This window comes from Ahaetulla prasina, chromosome 1 (assembly GCF_028640845.1).
Source record: "Ahaetulla prasina isolate Xishuangbanna chromosome 1, ASM2864084v1, whole genome shotgun sequence".
Taxonomy (NCBI): domain Eukaryota; kingdom Metazoa; phylum Chordata; class Lepidosauria; order Squamata; family Colubridae; genus Ahaetulla; species Ahaetulla prasina.
In genome coordinates this window covers 62,665,071-62,685,893 of record NC_080539.1, presented here as the reverse complement: position 1 = coordinate 62,685,893, position 20,823 = coordinate 62,665,071, and the positions used below count along the sequence as shown (strand labels likewise).

At 40.0% G+C, this 20,823-nt stretch overlaps 1 protein-coding gene across 1 annotated transcript in view; it reads right to left on the bottom strand.

Annotated features, from left to right (window-relative positions):
- Positions 1-938: 938 nt before the first annotated feature.
- The window catches only part of CNIH3 (cornichon family AMPA receptor auxiliary protein 3), a 170,462-nt gene continuing 150,577 nt past the window's right edge, over positions 939-20,823 (bottom strand). The window contains exons 1-4 of the mRNA XM_058165508.1: positions 15,603-15,893; positions 10,047-10,214; positions 7,021-7,130; positions 939-3,002 (exon numbers count right to left, since the gene is read on the bottom strand). Coding sequence (XP_058021491.1) covers positions 2,765-3,002; positions 7,021-7,130; positions 10,047-10,196 — 498 coding nt within the window. The 5' untranslated portion in view covers positions 10,197-10,214; positions 15,603-15,893 and the 3' untranslated portion in view covers positions 939-2,764. Of the gene's footprint in view, positions 3,003-7,020; positions 7,131-10,046; positions 10,215-15,602 lie in introns of the transcript that reaches the window.

Sequence of the window (20,823 nt, the reverse complement as noted above, 5' to 3'; positions counted from 1 at the left end):
ATCAACATCTGCCTATCCCACGTCCTTGGGAAGGGTTTGATAGGGGGCTGACTGTGCAACAAACCACAATAACATTTTTAATTGATTATATGCTATAAACTCCTTGTGATCACACTTATATAATTGAATAACAAAGGTTAAAAACTAGAATAATAGGTGATATTTTTAATATTGCTGGTTTCGGTAACATTAAGTATATTTGGTTTTTGATGTACATACCAGTTTTATCATATGAAGGTGATTTTCTCACTCTGAAAGGTTTGTGTTCACCACCAAACTGAAATTTCATGCAAGTCCTTGTATGGCAACTTAACTGTGCTGAAACAGCTTGACTGTCTGTCTTTTTATTATCATCTGTAACAGATAGCCAATATAATTTCATAATCATTGTGCTAAGCCAAAGACTAGAATATACTTGTTATCTAAAATAATTATCACTCTTACATTTAATATTCTCTTTGTTGTGTGGGGTAGAATCTAATATTATCATTTAGCATAAAACCACCACCTTTATGGAAACAGATGGGACTTATGCATAAGTAGTTATATCTAGCGAGCAGCAAGCCATTTCATAAAGTTTCCCAGATAGCTATAGCAGTGGTTTCAGAAGCTTTTGCACAATTTATGAGAACCCAAGTGTTCCTTGCACCAGTTTTAATATTTTATCCTATTCATCCTGATTTCTAATTTTATGCTACCTGCTTCTCTTCTCTTTCTTCTATCTTCTTCCTCATCTGAGATCCAAATCCAGAACAGAATTTGTGACAGAATAACTCCAAACACCTCTGATTCTATAGTCCTGGACAAAATTGTCCACTTTTGTGAACAAAATTGTGCAGTATATGGGCTGCCCTTGAAGAACATCTGAAAGCTTCAACTGGCTCAAAATGAAACATGCTCCTCAATCAGCATATATTACACCACTGGTACATGAGCTGTATTGATTGCTAGTGCTTCTGGCTTAAATTCAAGATGCAGGTAGTTACCTAAAAACCTTTCATGGAGCTTGGTAAATTGCCTTGTCTCTGCTTGTGTCTACCTACTCCATTGTAACTGGCAGGAGAGGCATGTTTCAAGTCTTCCCTATTAAAAAGGGTCTGCCTAGCCAGGATCGCAAAATCTTTTTCTGACCTGGGTAACCTGGAGAACATCACCAACAAAGTGTCCTCAACCCTCTAGGCCAGGGGTGTCAAACTCAAGGTCTGGGGCCCAGATTTGGCCCACAGGGTGCTTAGATCTGGCCTGCAGGGCCGCCCTGGAAACAGTGGAGGACTGGCCCAGTGTCTCTGCCAGGAAAAACTTGGGAGGGCTGTGTGTGGCCCTCCCAAGCTCCGTTTTCACTGGCCAGAGGGTTGCAGGAAGCCGTCACAGCCGAAACAGAGCTTGGGAGCCCATTTTTCCTGGCAGAGTGCTCAGGCCGTCACAGGCATCCCTGACATGAGTGACGTCAAGCTGGCCACACCCATCCCGGCCCCCCAAGGTCAAATACAACCCTGATGCAGCTCTCAATGAAATCAAATTTGACACCCCTGCACTAGGCCTTTAAGACTTTATTCTGTCATCAGGCATTGGGGTCAGCATGCATGGCAGAAGTCCATGGAATGATTGACGGTGGTGGTGGTTTTTATCTCAGCTGCAAATTTTATTTTGTGATATTGTATTTTTAATAGTTGTTACACATTTACATTTATTTGGGTATTTAATAAATTTATGTTAATTGATTCTTAATAATAATGTTGAAATGGATGGCCATATACTTTGAAATAAATAAATAAAATCACAAGCAACAGGTTGATAGACAAAGAGTAAAGAAACAGAATACCAGACTTTTTTCAAAACAACAAGTGGAATAAGGAGGTACTTGTGGAAAAGTCATTTCTCCTAAATACTTGTGTCCTGCATCAAGTTAATTAGAGTTGTCTACTAATGTGGGACGATGCTTATTTTTAAAAGCCTCATCTTTCCAGATGATGGAAAGGCAGCAAAATAACTGGTACAGCAATCAAACCTATTGCTCAACTTTATATTACTAATTGCATGTTTGAATTTTCTATAATATATCATTTCACTGCCATCTAGTGGAAAACTAGATTTTTTCAGAATGAATGAATGAATGAATAGTCTAAATGGCATGAAGGAGCTACTTCACTTTAGCCTTTTTATTTGAATTAAAACAAAAGCCTATACTATGGGAAGTTATTAATTTTGTTTAGAATACTTTACTCAATGGAATAAGTATTTTTGATTAATTGCCAATCTCAGGGATAGAGAATTCTGATTTAAGATGATTATTATTAGTTATAATTATAAAGGCAATAAGATGGCAGGACATTGGCTGTCTCTTTGCTGCTTTTTACTGATTACCTTGAGTTTTGCAGCCCATATCTGGTACCCTTACATGCTCATTTTAAGATTTAGCAGAAAATTGCTATTGTTCTGGATAGTGAGAAGTAATGTATTATATTATACAATGCAATATAATATAATATCTAGATTATGTACATACTGCATTGGTATGGTATGGACAATCTAACAAAAATAGAATTATATTCAAATAATATTTTTGGTCAAGAAAAAATAAAAACCTTTATAAAAAGACAGAGACATTTTTCCTTATAATTCCTTATTTCTAACATCATAGGTGTTTATATAATTGAAATTTAGAATATAATTAATGTATCTAAGGATATAGATTGTACTCCATGTACAATAGGTTTATGCCATCATAATTTTCTTAGTTCTTAAGCCTCTTTAAGTTAGTCATTTAAGAAAGGTTTGCTATATCACCCAGACTAAATAATCTGTTATACTTTCCTTCATTTTCAACAGAAATATCACTAATAATATAATCAGGTTTTTCATGAGAAGAAATTATAGGAAGTTTTTCTGTGCTCATTTTTTTCAAACTAAAATCTTCCAAACTCCTGGTCTGAGGCCATTGTATCATATCAGCATGTTGATCAACAATTAATTTTCCTCTGTCCTTATGTATTCTTGAAAAACTGAAAATGAAAAGAAACATAACATTTAGATTATTCTATGCTTTATCAATAATGTAACGTAATTTTGAGCATGTTTATAATGCATTAACATGTTTATAGTTCTATTAATGCAAATTGGTGGGAGAGACTCTTCTCTATCCTCCCTTACCTATCCGACATCATTTTTTGTGAGTAAACTAGATTCAAAACAAAAATACAGATAGCCCTTGGATTATGATGGCATTTGGAACCAGGTTGGATGTTATTATTATGAAGCATGATGTCCAAGCATCCTGGCTGCCAATGTAACCCCAGGGCCATGTGGGCCATTAAGTGGGAAGAGGGAGAGTCCCAAGCAAGGAGTGCAGGAATATTGAAGGGGAGGATAAAAGTCTATGGAAAGTCATCCAGGTCATGGTTGTCCCAAAGGTGTTTTTTCCAAAAGGCAACTGGACTTAGTCTTTTGTTTGAAAATGTTTTTCTTCTCATCAAAGAAACTTCTTCAGTTCTAATTGACTGGTGGGAATGGAAAATATTTATATTGAGGACAGAGGTTCATTATCTGAGCTTGTGGGTTGGTTTCCAAACGTTTTATTACCAGGCAAGGGAACATCTTCAACGGAATTTAGAGAATATCAGTGTCGGTGTTCTTTTGTTTATAAGGGCTTCATGTGATCAGTAGTCTTGTGATGGGAGAGTCACATCAGGTGAGTGATTTGTGAAAGGTCTTGTGATGGGTCAGGTGTGGGTCATATCAGGTGAGGGTCTTGTGAGGGATCTTGTATTGGGTCTTGTGATGGGTCAGTCTTGTGAGGGTCTTGTGATGGATCTTGTGTTGGGTCTTGTGATGGGTCACATCAGGTGAGGGTCTTGTAATGGCAGGTTGAGGGTCACTGGGAAGTGAAGTGCTGGTTGGGAAGGTTGCATGAGTTAGTTGAGGATCGGTGCTGTCACTGGTTGGTTGTGCGGTTGTTTTGAATTCTTAGGAGTTCATAGGCTGCTTGTAGGCTGATGTGTTGATGGAATTGGACATCCCATCAGGAATTATCCAGAACCAAAGACAAGTTACAGAAGGATGAAAGAAACAATGTAATTTACAAAGTCAGCTGTAACTGTAATTGCAACCAAGTCTGCATGGGACAAACATCATGGCAATTGAAAACCAGAATCCATGAACATCAGCTGGCAGTCAATCACCACAATCCCAAATCCCTAGTCTCTACCCACATTGACACCGAACAGCACCAATTTGACTGGAGCAATACAAGAATCATCAACCACGCCACTACCCACCATGCATGCGAGTTTATCGAAGCCTGGCACTCCATAACCAATTCCATCAACAAACACATCAACCTACAACGAGCTACAAACCCGAGAATTCAAATTAACCATACAACCAACCAGTGATAGCACCAATTCTCAACTAACCCCCACAACCCCCACAACCAGCACTTCACCACCCAATGACCCTCACCTGACATAACCTCCACATCACAAGATCCATCACAAGACCTACTGACAACATGAAGCCCTTATAAGCAAAAGAACACTGACACTGACATTCCCTAAATTCCACCAAAGGTATTACCTAGCCTGGTAACAAAACATTCAGAAACCAACCCACAAGTTTGGAGAACAAATCTCCACCCTCATCCTACACCCAAGTTAGATATTCACCACTATCACAAATATTTATATTATTTGCAATAATCTGGTTGTTAGAGTTGTTGAGGCCATTTGAGGTTTTATCTGTATCCTCCAAATCACTTCAGAGTGTAAATGGTATGGAACCTTCTTGGGACATTGAAAGAACTGCATTATAAACAAAACAACCACGTCACAAATGCATGGCACAACACAGGAGAACAAACACATCAGGGTAGGATTCAGCACTCCATTTGCATTTGGATGACCAAGATCACTCTTTTGAAGGCAGAAAAATTCACATTCTGGACAGAGAGGACCACTAATTTGAAAGAAGAGTAAAAGAGATCATCTATGTTAAAACTGAACATCCCTCCTTCAACAGAGGGGGAGGGATATGACACCAACTATCTCTTGTTTGCAACGCAGACCTTTCATCAGTCCCAAGAAGGTTCCATATCCATTTACACTCTGATTCGAGTGATTCAAAACTGATACAAATATAGGAGTGGATTTTAATCACATGATCATTCTTCCAGTCTTCATTTTTTTATCCTTTCTTCCTTGTAAACACTGCTGTTTGCAAGAAAGAATGATCAAGAAAAAAAAGAATTAGATTTCCTCTTATGGGTACTATATACATGGTACGTGAAACAACATGTGCATGATCACAAAAATGCTGCAATTTTTTATTTATTTTATTTATTACATTTATACACCAACTATCTCAACAATAAATTGACATGCATATGTATTCCACAGCCTGTGAAAAGTACATAATTATATCATTAGACAGATCATAACTTTGGTCTCTTTGTAGTTGCTATGGATATCATTGCTACTTATAATTTCATGCTGAAATTGAATCTTCCTCTCTACATTCAAGTTAGATTAATAAATAAATATTTGACTTAAGTAATTTTCTGAGCTAGCTTTGAATTTTATGCAACTATTACTAAAATTGGGAACAGGGCAACATATACCCCTTGAGTCCTCTTTCTGTCACTCAAAAATGTTTCTGGTCACCACTGAAAAGTTTACTGCCATTCTGTGGTTGGATATAGATAAGAAAATAGAATGTAGGCTTGAAAAAAGGAACAACACAGTAAAATAAAAAGAAAATCCACCAAACTGACTCCAAAACCCACTCTGGTCCACATGTGCAATGTGACCTTACTCATGTTGCAGACTTCTAACTGTTCTATCCCCTGCCTTGACTACTACAAGGTTACCAATTTCTGACTGAGTTAAATGCATATATTTCTCTTAAGCAGTATGATCGCTTAAAAGAAGTATGATAGCTTAAGATCCTTTATGCAGAGAGTAAGTGAATTTATTTAAAGTAATTTTCAAACAGAGTTGATTTAACTTGACAATGTCAGCTATAAAAATAATTAATGCAATAGAAATATAAACTAAACCTAGAAGTAGTTACTAGAATATGATAAATGAACACTTCACTATTTAGGCTCATCCTGTTTAATCATCCTCCCGCCAAAGCCAGAAAAAGAAACTGGGTGGAGAGATAGGGAGGGAAGGAGGAAGAGAAAATATGTCAGACCAAAATTACATAGAAGAAAAAACAACAGACTAAATTCCAGACAAAGCTTTCTTAACTAAAAATGCCTTGTAATCAATTTGTTCATAGTTTTTAACATCTCACTCCCAGACTGCCTGCTTCCTGCCATGCTATTTGCAAAGAGCCCAGCAGTAGAACTATGTAACTCCTTCAAAAGAGGTGTTTTTAAAGCCATTCAAAGCACCTCTTTTAAATTGCTAAATCAGCAATGCCTTTTTAAGACTCACATAGCTGCTATTGATGTTGTTCCTACCTTCCTTTTCAAGTGACTCAGATAATCAGAAAACTTTCCTCCTGAGGCTAAGCAGCATTGGAAATCATACAATTGTGGGAACTGATAGTATGCTGGAATTTAACAATATTTCTATGTAGGTTACCCAGATTCCTATAGTCTGTCATTTACATGAAAGAATTCAACATACTGAAGCAGATTTTCCCAATCCAGTGCCAAATGTGTTAAACCAATTCCCACATTGGCCATCCTGAGCACATTTATTAGAATTTATTCACCTTAACTGAGGGACACCAAACCAGACATGCATTAGTTATATCCATATATTTAAAGTGATATCTAATGCAATGGGTAAAAATCTTGTATCATTTGACTTTTACTCAGCCAATAAGATTTTTGAAGTCATTAACTTCTCAAATCATCTTAAGTCCCCTAAAATCCAAAATATGTATAGTAAACGAGAGAGAAAGTAAGTATGCAGTCTTTGTTATTCCATCCTAGATGCATCAGTAGAAAACACTGGATTTCAGCCTATGCATTTATCCTTTACTAACTACAGACATAATATAAAATTCACTTACATATATTCAAAATCAATTTTTTCTTCTGTTTTTATTTTGTGCTTTCTTGAAGTGTCTGTCCTCCTGTAAACAGCTGTGCGAAGATCAGAAGCAAAGTTACCAGGGAATTCCTGGAAGAGAATACCAAGTAAGAATTTATTATTTTAGAACTGGAATTCTTTGGAAGTGATTAGGTCAGTTCCAGTGTTTGGCTGACTTGTATCCATATTAGATTATAGAAGCAATAGGCAACATTTGAGGTCTGGAGGTTGCAGTTGTACCTCCCAGAAGTGGTGGGCTGCAATTAATTTAACAACTGGTTCCCCTAGTGTGATTGGGTGGGTGTGGCTTGGGGTTCATGTTACTGAGTGGGTGTGGCCAACTTGATGTCACTCATGGCAAGGTGGGGCAGGCAGGTGGGCAGATGCTGCAGAGACAGGGCGATTTCCTATATACCATTCCAAGCCCCTTTCCCCCACCCCACTTTTGGGCTGAAAAAATAAAAGCCCATTTAAAGATTGCGACTGCCTGCCGAGCCTGCCTGGCACATACTGGCAAAAGGAAGGTAGGGGGGAAAAAAGAGAAGGGCTGATGGGAACGCCCTGTTTTCCGCCTCCATTTGGCTATCTACGCCATGCTCAATTGGGATGGGGAGGTGGGAAGGAAGCAAAAAGTCCATGTGTACTCACCAGCACAACAGATAATCTCTCTTCCAGCTTACCGGTTCGGGCACTGGGAGCTGGAAGAGTAAATTATGCGCCCTGAACTCAGTCTGCTGCTGCTCCAAGCCCAGAGCCTGGTTGTAGGCAACCATCAGCCAATTTTCTTCCAGCACTCGAGCAAGGAACCCTGGAGGAGCTTAGTGGCAGCATATTGCATGCTTTTCACTCCAAGTAGCCCTGGAAAACGCATGGCTGGGGCAGAGGGTCCTCCTTAACAAGCTCCAAACGGTTGCTGCTGCTCCAAGCCTGGGTTCCCCACACGAATATTGGAAGAAAGGGAGTCTAATTGTGAGGTCGCGCTTTTCCAAGGCCGGTCGTAGAGGGAAATAGTGAGTGTGCCTTTCCTTCCCGAAGAAAAGGCCTGAGCCCACCAGGCACTCCTGGCCAGTCTCCTGGAGACCGGGCGTGATGCTGCAATCACGCAAGGCTTCTGGGTCCAACAAAGGGACTGGGGGCGGGACTTCTTCCCCGCTCTTTTTGGGGTAGATTTTCAAACAAAGGGCTGGGAACTTCAGTTGAGGTGTGAGCTGCAGCCTTGCCCACCCCGGCCAGCAACTCTGGGCTGGAAAGCAGTTTGGCTTTCCTGGCTGGCTGCGACCATGACCGTACCTTCCTCCTGCAGCTAGTGGCAGAGGGGAAGGTGAGTCAAGGCTGAGCCGTCGTCACTTGGCTCTCCCCTAGTTTGCATCTCGCCCTCCACCCAGACTATCCACAGCTGCTGGGCCTTGCCTGGCTACGGGCGGGGGGCAACCAGGGAGCACGAGGCTATATGGCCCATATCGCCCCTCTTCCAGCCGCCCCTGCCCCTCCTTTGCCCACCGGCCTATCCACTTCGGATGAGCGTGGGACGCCGCCGTGAGAACGGTGCGAGCTCCATGGGCTGCTGGAAGGTAAGGCTGACAGGGGGAAGGAAGATCCGCTTCGGGCTTGCTGCACTCAGCTAAAGGGCCTGCAGCAACTGCCTCTTTGCCGGCTAGAACCAAGGCAGCAGTGGCAACTGGAGGCTTTTTGCGCCGGCAAAGACTGGTAGCTGGAGGTTCTTGCACCAGCAAAGAGATGTCTGCTGCAAGTTTCTTAGTGGGAAGGTTTACACAGTGAGGCTCGGCTGCCTTTTAGGCCCTGGTCTCAGCTGCCACCTGCTCAACAGCTGCTCCGCCTTGAGTTCCACATCCAGCTTGCGACAAGAGGGGCGAGATGTGGCTAGTGGGGAGCCAAGTGGCGATGGCTCAGCCCTGGCTTGCCTTCCCCTCTTCCATCAGCCATGGGAGGAAGGTAAGGTTGCGGGACAAAGAAAGTGGCAATTGTGGGGGAAGATGCAGGAAGACTGAGTAAAGCCTGGGGCCCCTGAAGGGGGAGAAATGGAGCGATCCAAGGCAAAGGGTGAGCAGGCGGCATGCAGGAGATGTCCCCAGGAAAGGCCAGAGCCAGGGACTGGTGCATCTCCCAACCCGAGGCAAAGGGCAAGCGGGTGGCATGCAGGAGGAGGCCCCAGGAAAAGCCAAAACCAGGGACTAGTGTGTCCCCCAACCCAAGGGGAAAGGGAGACCAGGCAGCATGCAGGCACAAGGATGGGGAGAGCCAGGCACAGGTCGGGCCTCGCCATGTCGACCCCGAGGCAGCCCTTTGGCAGAGCACCTTATCTTTGCAAGTCAGCCGTGGTGAGCAGGATGGGCAAAGCACAGATATAGCTGGGCGACATGGCTGGAGTCTTTATGTTCTATTAAGCAATCATAGAACATTTTGTTTTTTCTATAAATCAGAAATCTTTAAATCAAAATCATTTTTTTCCTCAACATGCCTAATTGAAACAAAAGTCTGCATTTGGAGCCAAACAGATTTTTCAGTTTACTTTAGAAACCACATTATATCCAGTACATTATGTATTGTACAATCTAATAACTGAAAAACCAAATCCATTTTCTCTACAAAGATTAGTAATAAAATTAATTTAAGATAAAAGAAAACTATAGTAAGACATTAGGATGAATTTTACTAAGCAATAAAAATTCATTGACTACTATGACTACTAGTGTCTCACTACTCCACATGCCATCTTATACAGGGGACAGTTTCACTTACCTTTGCTACCGGTTCGCTCGCTTCTGTGCATGCACAGATCATATTTGATGACATCAGGGCGGGTAGATGGAGCCTCCCACCACTGCCACAAAGAGGTAGCAACCCACCACTGATCTTATATATACTTACTAGCAGAACATATTATATTTATCAAAGTTATGTAGCTTTCAATAAGACCATTAATTACATGCACTAAAGTTTAAAAACAAGCTCTCAATATAAATTCTCAAATTTTAAAGTTCTCACTAGTAGTTTCTCATTTTCTTCAGAACTAGAAGTTTGTTCAGGCTTGACAAATTTTCCTTTCTCCATATGTGGTATTTTAGTGTCTTTTGGTCCATGTTCGAGACGGGAAATCAGAGGTTTTTGTTGAAGTCTTGTTTTCTCATCCATCATGGGCTGGTAAGTTTTATTCTAATGTTGAGAGAATTAACAAAAATTAAAGAGGGGCTTTCACGTGTCAGAATTTTCTATTAAAAACAGACATCAGATTTTTTTTTAAATAAGACACTTTTAAAAAAAGATAGATTTCTATTTATATTGTGAAATCAGGTATTTTTTCTTCTTTTTTTTATCTTGAATTTCCTGCATAGTAGAACTAACAAAATTCTACTTCCCCTAGTTTATTGAAATAAGAAAATAAAGAAAAGGAAAACATATTTTGTATTTTAACAAGAAGCTTTTTAACCTCTATTTACTCGGTGTTCAACTTCTAGGTTGTTTTGGAATTATAGTAACAATGTTAAAAATATATGTCAAAGTGACATCCAACAACTGATGTCTATCCATTCTAGTTGCTGAAAAGAGACGTACAGAAATAATATCAGCAATAGATAAAACTCAAGAATATAAATTGTGCAGATAAAGTAAAGGTCTATACAGACCTGCCTTCTATTCACAAAGCAAGCATCCCGATTTTTATAAGCCCAGAAACAGGCTAGAAATTTAGCTTTGTCTTATTTTGTCTCTAGTATTGGGCGAACATGATTAATTCCCAATAATATCATTATTCTTCCTAATTTTATTAATTATCCAATTAAATCAAGGAATAGTCAGTATTAAATTTTATGCAGATGCTGAATCTCCCAGACTTTGGTTCTATTATATGTTCTAGTCTTAAAAAGTTATAGAATGTCAACTAGATCCATCAATCAAATACTTGTCTACAATTCTGAAGACAATTCACAGAAATTGCCAAAATTAATTGTAATCAGTGTCTTGAAAGCATATATGCTCTATCTTCCATCTCTCCTACATATAGCCAGATACGAATTGCATGACAATTCCATAATGTCCCTTTAAGAATAATTAGACATTCTCTAGAGACGTGTTTCCCAACCTGGTCATTTTTAGATACTGGATTTCAATGCTTAGAAGTCCATGCTGTATGAGAATTCTGTAGGTTGAAGTTCATCTCAAAACTGTCCAGGTTCAAAAACAATGTTCTACAGTCTAGACGTATATAAACTGCTAAATCTGTGATTGTGGTGACTCAGAGTACGGTGATTTGTCAGCTTCATATGGATACGATGTCCAGCTCCATTCAGTAGCCTAGATCCTACCCCCAAAAAAGGGATTACGGGGTCATAAAAAGAAAAAAATGTGGATACAATGTCTACAGTTTTGAACCATGGTCAAGCCTGATTTATTTAGTTCCATAAAATTAAATGAATCCATCAAATAAACAATTCTAGCTCTGAAAGCTAGTTTCATGGTAGTTAAAGTGCTGGCCTAGAAACAAGGAGACTGAATTCTAGTATCGCTTTAGACATGAAAGCCAAATGGGTGACTTTTGGCCAGTCAGTGATTTTCAGCCCAACCTACCTCATAGGGTTGTTGTGGGGAAAATAGGAGGAGGAGGGAATATTATATATCTGTGTTGCAGGGTAAAAATTTAAATAGATGGTAGGTAGGTAGGTAGGTAGGTAGATAGATGAGACAGCATTATAGACTTGGATGATCCAAAATGGCATCACCGAAGGCGAAAATGTTCTCTAATGGGTTTTTTATTTTTTTATTATTCTCTGAGACTCACTATGGAGTTCATACTCACGAGACCTTCTGGTAAAAATTAAGTGTTTCTTTAAGGAGCAGCTTTCTGTGACCTCCCCCCCCCACTTGTCTTTACAAACATGGAGGAGATTCTAACACAGGAAGAAGCCATTCCCCCGGAGCTATGGATTACCAAAAAAACCAAACGAGGAAGCGGAGAAATAGAGGTAAAAGGGCAGGAATTTTAAACAGATTAAGGAATAGGAGAAATAAAACTCCTCTGCCTTCAATTTTCCTAACCAACGTATGTTCACTTGCTAATAAGATGGATTAAATACTCCTTTTAAACAGATGCAATTCTGATTTTTACAATTCAGCAGCCCCATCCTTATCTGAAACCTGGTTAAATGAATCAATTGAAGATAGCAGCCTGCATATCCCAGGGTTTCAGATTCAACGATCAGACAGAATTGCAGAAATATCTGGTAAAAAGAAGGGAGGAGGCTTATGCTTATATATCAACAACAGCTGGTCTCAGGATATAACTATAATATATAAATTCTGTGACAAAAACTTAGAGACATTAATTATCAACTGCAAACCATGCTATTCGCCTTGTGAATTTTCTTCATTTCTTCTAATTGCTTATGTCCCACCATAAGCCTGTGTAAACAAGGCATTACGAACTCTAGCTGACCAAATTATGGAGGCTGAAGGCAAATACCCCGATTCACTGACCATTATTTTGGGAGATCTAAACAAGGCAAACTTAAGGAAAGAGCTACCAAAATACTTTCAGCATGTCAATTGTCCCATTAGAGGCAAGAATACCTTAGACCATTGCTACACAACACTAAAAGATGCTTATTGGTCTTTACCATGAGCAGCTGTAGGACACTCTGATCACTGCATGATTCATCTTGTACCTGCTTACAGGCAAAGACTTAAAACCACAAAAGCAACAATTAAATCAGTGAAGACTTGGACTTAGGAGAAAAGTTATAGCTACAGGCTTGCTTTGACTGCACAGATTGGAATATTTTTGAAGATAATCTGCAGACCTGGATGAACTCAGATACTATAACATCATATGTCAGCTTCTGTGAAGACCTATGTGTACCCACCAGGAACTTGCGAATATATAGTAACAACAAACCTTGGTTCACAGCTAAACTTAAGCAGCTATGTCATTCCAAAGAGGAACCCTACAGAAAAGGTGATAAAATGCTGTACAATCAGGCCTGAAATGTACTAAAGGGAGATCAGAGCAGCAAAAAGAAGCTACTCTGAAAAGCTAAAGAGTTTTTAGCAAGTGAACCAGCAAACATGTGGAAAACTCTTTAAAATATCACCGGCTATGGCAAACCTCCCTCCCAGGCTTAAGGAAATCAACACCTGGCAGATGACCTGAACGTGTTTTACTGCAAGTTTGAAATGAAACTAGAGCCACCTATCTCCACAACTCCCATCTCAGACAGACCAACAACAGCCAAGCCTCCTACAACTGACCTCATCCCATTGGGTTCACAACCCCTAGTGATCACAGAAAAGGAAATGCAAGACCTATTTCACAGACAAAAGCTAGGAAAAGCTCCAGGCCCAGACAAGATAACTCTTTCTTGCTTAAAAGTCTGTGCTGACCAATTGGCCCCCATTTTCACCTAAATCTTCAATAAATTGCTAGAAATGTGCTATGTTCCTTCTTGCTTCAAATGCTCTACCATCATCCCAGTGCCGAAGAAGCCCACCATCAAGGAACTGAATGACTACAGACCAGTTGCTCTAACATCTGTAGTTCATGAAAACCTTTGAAAGGCTAGTGCTGTCACACTTAAAAACCATCACGGATCCGCTGTTGGATCCCTTGCAACTTGCATACCAAGCAAATAGATCAACAGATGATGCTGTTAATATGCTCTGCACTACATCCTACAACATCTTGAGTCTCCAAAGACCTATGCAAGGCTCCTCTTTGTAGACTTTAATTCAGCATTCAATACCATCATTCCAGACACTCTTCTAACTAAGCTAAACCAGCTACAGGTACCGGAACGGACTTGTAAGTGGATCACAAGCTTCCTAACAAACAGGAAGCATCAGGTGAAGCTAAGCAGAATCACAACAGGTACCTGTACAATTAGCACAGCCCCCCCCCCAAGGCTCTGTGCTCTCCCCACTTCTCTTCTCTCTGTATACCAATGACTGCATCTCTAACGATCCATCTGTTAAATTACTGAAGTTCGCAGATGACACAATAGTGATCGGTTTCATTTGAGACAATGATGAATCCGTATACAGACAAGAGGTCGAACGACTAGCCTTGTGGTGCAACCGGAACAATCTGGAACTGAACACACTCAAAACTGTAGAAATGGTGGTAGCCTTTGGGAGAAACCCTTCCATACTTCCACCTCTTACAATACTAGACAACACAGTATCAACAGTAAAGACCTTCAAGTTTCTAGGTTCTACCATATCGCAAGATCTAAAATGGACAGCTAACATCAAAAACGTCATCAAAAAAGCACAATGAAGAATGTTCTTTCTGCGCCAACTCAGAAAGCTCAAACTGCCCAAGGAGCTGCTGATACAGTTCTACAGAGGAATTATTGAGTCTGTCATCTGCACCTCTATAACTGTCTGGTTTGGTTCTGTAACCCAACAAGACAGACACAGACTTCAGAGGATAATTAGAACTGCAGAAAAAACTATTGCTGCCAACCTGCCTTCCATTGAGGACCTATATACTGCACAAGTCAAAAAGAGGGCTATGACATCCTGGACATAAACTGTTTCAACTCCTACCCTCAAAATGATGCTACAGAGCACTGCACACCAGAACAACTAGACACAAGAACAGTTTTTTCCCGAAGGCCATCACTCTGCTAAACAAATAATTCCCTCAACACTGTCAAACTATTTACTAAGTCTACACTATTATTAATCTTCTCATCGTTCCCATTACCCATCTCTTTCCACTTATGACTGTATGATTGTAACTTTGTTGCTTGTATCCTTATGGTTTATATTGGTATTGATTGTTTCCTGATTGCTTATTTGTACCCTATGACTATCATTAAGTGTTGTACCTTATGATTCTTGATGAACATATCTTTTCTTTCATGTGCACTGAGAGCATATGCACCAAGACAAATTCCTTGTGTGTCCAATCACACTTGGCCAATAAAAAATTCTATTCTATTCTATTCTAGACATAATCAGAACATGTTAATGATGGGCTCATGTGCTTCTTACCTAAATGGTCATTTGAAATTTAGAGGAATTAAGTTTAAATAAAAGGAGCCAATTTTACCTATATTCCCTTTATCTTGAGCTAAAAGTTCCATTTCATTTAAATCTTTTTCAACACCATTTCATCGTTTTGTTGGGACTTTTTTTAACCAGTAAAGCAGAAAAATACTAATCTGGAGGGGTGATTTGGAGTGATGAATTTGTCCATATATGTCCATACATGTATTTTATGGCACATATACTTTGAAAGTCACATTAAAATCTAGCTCTGTTCAAGTCATATTAAAATTAGCTGTTTTGCTTCTCCCCACCCCCCTTTCGTTTTCCTTTATTTCATTTCCTCGGTTTTCAAACAACTGCAAAATATCTAAGAGTTCAACAGATGGTAATTCTGCACAAAGTTCCCATTTCCTACTCCGCATGCCAAACTCACGACCTGAGCAACTATCTCACTCCACCGCCGCCTCCTCTCGTCTTCATTTCTTCGCAATCCCCGTCTATGAAACTGCGTTGCTTTTTCCCAGGCAGCATCCCACTCAAAGATGGAAAAGGGCTCACCGTGTCCTCCGCCAGACGGTCGGTCCCACCTGTTTAGCTGCCGCCGCCGCCACCGCCTCAGACGACCGTTATTCCAACAAAAAACAAAAAAAAAAGCGCCTCGCGCCAGTTCCCGCGTTCTGCCCTCCACGCACTGCTTTGGCTGCGGAGGGCGCGAGGTCGAGCCGTAGAGGGTCGCGAGGCGGACGGAGGAGGCGCTGTGGCGTAACAACTCGAGGGACTTTAGCGAGCTCTGTCTCTCGAGGCGGCTCTTCAGGCACGCCTCGATTTCTTTACAGGGTTTAAAGCGAGCTGAGTAGTGGTGCTTTTTGTTTCAACACCAGCCTGGGCGGAGGTGTGTGTGTGTGTGTGTGAGAGAGAGAATCATGAGCGGCGCGATAACAATAATAATAACGAACTATTGTTGTTTCTTTCCAGAGCTCCGGAAATGGAAAATAACCATATCTCTTCCGCCCTGGTATAAAGCGAATGAAATATTTCTTACATAAGTGACAATGTCTTTAGTCGTGCTTCAAACCTGCTTTCCTGAAGCACTGCTCATACTTGGCCTCGCTGTGTATTATTTTACCATTTTTACGCTTGCTTTAAAAGATGCATTACGAAGTTACTAAAATGTTTCACTTTCTTTTGCAGAATGTTCATTGGCTTCATTAATTAGGATTTCATCTCTCACTGGTTTTGTTTTGATCGGGCTTTGTTTACTTCCTTCCTCCAGGCTTTTATTTACATGGGTCTTTTTATATATTTTGGTTCTTAGTTTAAGCTGCTCAAAGTCATATGAGAGTCAGGCAGCCAATTAATTAATGTGTTTATTTTATGGAGCTGGCTTGATATGATAATTTAAATTCCATGTAGTTCAGGAATTTCTCTCAGTTTGTATAGTATTGCATCTAAAATTTTCATTTTCTTATCTGAGTTCAGTAATATATTTTCTGTCCTATTTGAGAAGAGACCTGTAATTTTGACTAACTCTTGGAAGACCAATAACTTCAGGATGAAAGTCCTAACATCTTTTTTTTAAGTTTTAAATTTTGTTTTACTGTATTATTATAAGACACAATATGTGTTATTTTTTGGATGCAATTTGTACAGTGTTAATGAGAAATTATTAATATCATGATGATTTAAGCATCTTAAACCTTTAAAGAGTAGAGCAAGTTTGCTGTAGTGGTTAAGGCATCTTAGGCACAAATTTATCTGGATAACTGGGCAACTCACTCTCTCTCAGCCCTGGGAAGGAGGCAATCTGAAATCTTGTCAAAATAAACAGCAGGGATTTGTCCAGGTAGTCACTAGGAATCAACACTGAGTCAAAGGAATCAAAAGAAAAAATGTTAAAGCTAAGGGGGAATAGTTACCATTATTAACTACAGTTTCTAAATTCCTTATATTAATAAATATAATTGTTTCATTATTAATTAATTATAATAATTATTAATATTAATAAAGATAAGATTTAAATCACGCATCTAAAGCTAAATGTAGTATTGATGAAGAGCTGCAATCTGCACTAAATTATTTGTTATATAATAGAAGTTTGTATTTTAAGCTTAATAATACCACACTCTTTATAGATAGTTCTTGAGTTATGATGGCATTTAGGATTAAAATTTCTGTTGCTAAGCAGTGTAGTTGTAAAGTACAAAGTCAGGTGATCACATTGCTTAGTGATTGCCAGAATTCCACCAGTTTCAGTTGCCATCATAGCCCCAGGATGATTCAGGGAAGACCTCGCACGACCACAGTATGGGAAGGGGTGGGAGTCCTAGGCAAGCAGGTCAGCAGGAGATAACTACAGTGAAGCAGGCAAATGCTGTATGCAGATACTATAGAGCAGAGGAAGATGGGCAAGTTCTGCAGCCAGTTCTTATGGAATATAGGCAGATGGGTGCTGCAAACAGGCACTATAGAACACAGACTGGCAGCAAGTTCTATGGAACATAGGCAGGCAGGGGATGGGCAAAATAATGGCGGGAGCGACTTGCAACCTCCTGCTAGCTTCCCCATTGATTTTGCCTATGAAAAATCAGCATGGAAGGTCACAATTGGCAATCATTTAACTGTGGGACACTGCAACTGTTGTAATTGCAAGTTGGTTGCCAAGCACCCATATCTCAATATTACCGTGTTTGAATATATGACTGCAATTTTGAGGATCGGTTCTCGGTCACCCATGTTCAGCATCATTGTGATTTCGAACAGCTACTGAAGAAGCTGTTGTAACTCAAGGACTGCCCTTACTGTATTGTTGCTTGTTGTTTATGCATGTTAAAGAAGGAAAAAACAAAAACAGGAAAAGTTGAAGAAGCTGGGCTTGTGGCAACATATATAAGAAACTGGGAATGTTTAATTCTCTGTAAGATGAGTGAACAGGGTGGATATGATGTCACTCTTCAAATACTGTACTGAAAGGATATTAATCAAAAGATGGTCAAGACTTGCTTCCTACGCTTGGTGTAGGAAGAAACTTGAAGATTATTTAATTCACATGATTTCATGATGATGATTATAGCTACGTTTTAGTTTCAAATTACAATAAACAATATCTTTGGGGGAAATATAGTAATTAGAGATGTAAATGTGATATTGAATTATGCTCCTAAAATTTGAAGTTTGACATTTTAGGAAAAACATTAGCATTCTTAAGTCTAAGGCTTAGCAAAGTGAATACTTTTATGTAGATGAAAAGAAATTTACACTCATGATGTTTAAATTCAATATATGTGCTCTTTATCAATTTTTGCAATGTTTTTAAAATGGAAATAGAACAATATGTTTCCATAAAAATCTAGATTTAATAATAGGTTTAAATATTGAATTAGTTTCATATTGCTATTACATGGGTTCCTTTTTCCTTCGTTTGTTTTTTCCTATGTGTTTATTTTATTTGTTATAATGTATGTTGTTTCTTTATGGTACTCTTATTAATGTTTTTTTTTTGCTTGCATAGTTCACTAATTTGAAAAAGATGTGTTTCCTTCTATTCAAGGAAGGATCAAGGGTGCTTTAATTTGGATCCTACATCAAGCAGGGGATTGGATTCAATGACTTAAATGATCTCTTCCAAATCTATGGTTCTGTGTCTAATGTTAACATCCTTAGTCATTTATTAAAAGAGTCTTCCTTTAATTTCATGCTGTGTTGCATAATAATAAACTGCTTACAGCACTTCTCTATATGCAATTTATGGACTCATTAATATAAATTCCAGTTATATAAGCCATAAGGCTTAACAGAGTACATAAATAGCCATAAATTAAACTTCTGGAAACATTGAATACATAGAAGCATTTCTGAATAATGTCTTTTCTCCTCTTGAGCTGACTACAGGTAGCTCAATGTTGCTAGGAGACTTAATCATAAGAAATATTGCATTACTGTCTCATTTCAGTTTTTAAAAAGACAGGAGCAACAGACAAGATAATGAATACATAATAACTAAAAATGTCAGAGTTACATAATTTAAAAGCCTTGAACATTTTGTGTTAAATGTCAGTGCACAGTAAGTTGTTCCTTAAAAACATAGACTTGACTGCAGAGATTGTTAATTAACTAAAAATACAGAAATTGTCAAGTATGGGCATCTGGCAGAAATCGCAATGATGTTACACATGTCATGGTATTACTGCACAAATGATGCACACATCATTATGACACATTCTGTCACTTCCCCCTGCCTACCTGAATGGGAATGTCATAGTTTTGAGAAAAAGCATGCGTGTCAAGTAAAAAGTAGGGTACATATTTTTATTTTGCTGAGAATTGAATAGATATTTGTTTTGAGAATTCATTACATAAAAGAATTTTGGTTGGTGTTATATGCTTGTTATAGCATAGCATGACAAAAGTTATCTCTCAAATTTTAGTTTTGGGTGGAAGGTGGCCTTTTCTGCAGCATTCTCCCTCCTCTCTTTGGATCGCCCTGTGGAGGTGGGAGGCTCTGCCTTTGCAGAAATGGGGCAGGTGCATATGCAGCAGCCCCGGGATGTTTGCCAGCCCACTTGAGCTGTGAAACTAAAGCGAACGGTGGCGGCGGTACTTCAGGAGGGCACTGCATATGCAGCATCATCCAGGATATCTTGCCTTCCTGGAGTACTGCAGCGGCAGCCCCCCTCAGCCCCGGAGCAGCGTCTGCATCTCCATCAAGGGCTGCCCACCCACCCACTGGCTGGCCCGGGCTGAACACTGACCTTGGAAGGCAAGCGTGGAAGGCAGGCAAGCATGGAAGGGCTGCGGGGAAGGGAGTAGGCTGCTAGCTCCCTTCCCCGCAGCCCTGCCATGCTTGCCTGCCTTCCACGTGGCCTTCCGCTTGCTTGCTTCGCAAGCTGGCCACGGGGATGTTGGGAAGGCTGCATGGAAGGCAGGGAAGCAATGCAGGACTGAGAGCCGTGGACTGGTTTGGGGGCGTGGCTAGCCAGCGATCACTACCTATTCGGCGAACCAGCCCCAATCTCCGCTACCGGTTCACCCGAACCAGTAGCATTTCACCCCTGGTACATCTCCCTTATCATGTTTGGAGAGGCAAGGGGCTGAGGACATCTGTCTTGGGCCCCTCAGGGAGGTGGTCTATCAGACAGAGAACTGTCTGCCTGCACAGAACAGGGGAAGATTCACTGCTGACATGCAGTGGTGCTGATAAGCAGCAGATCATTCTGATTAGGAACAGCTGCCTCGTCCACTCAATCCAAGGACAAGGAGAGTGGAGCGTAGGCAAGCACAGAGAAGGGCTGCAAGAATACTCAGGAGGAACTTGTCTACCTCTTCTCACAAGGAACACCTGGAGTGGAATAACTTCTCCTAAAACTAAAATCTATGGCATTTCAGGACCCCTTCACAAATGGATATCTGCTTTTCTGTCTAACAGACAACAAGTGGTCAAAATTGGCAATACTCTTATCAAATCCTGTTCCTGTCGAGTGGCGTTCCTCAAGGCAGCGTTCTTGGACCAACACTCTTCATACTATACATAAATGATCTTTGTGACCATATCTCAAGTAATTGTGTTCTCTTTGCTGACGATGTCAAACTATTTAACACCACAGACAATATATCTACCATTCAAAAAGACCTTGATCATCTAACCGCTTGGTCCAAAACTTGGCAACTCCAAATCTCAACCAGCAAATGCTCAGTCTTACATATTGGAAAAAAGAACCCAAACACTAAGTACATACTTGATGGACATTACCTTGCAGATGACCCCCACCCTGTTAAAGACCTT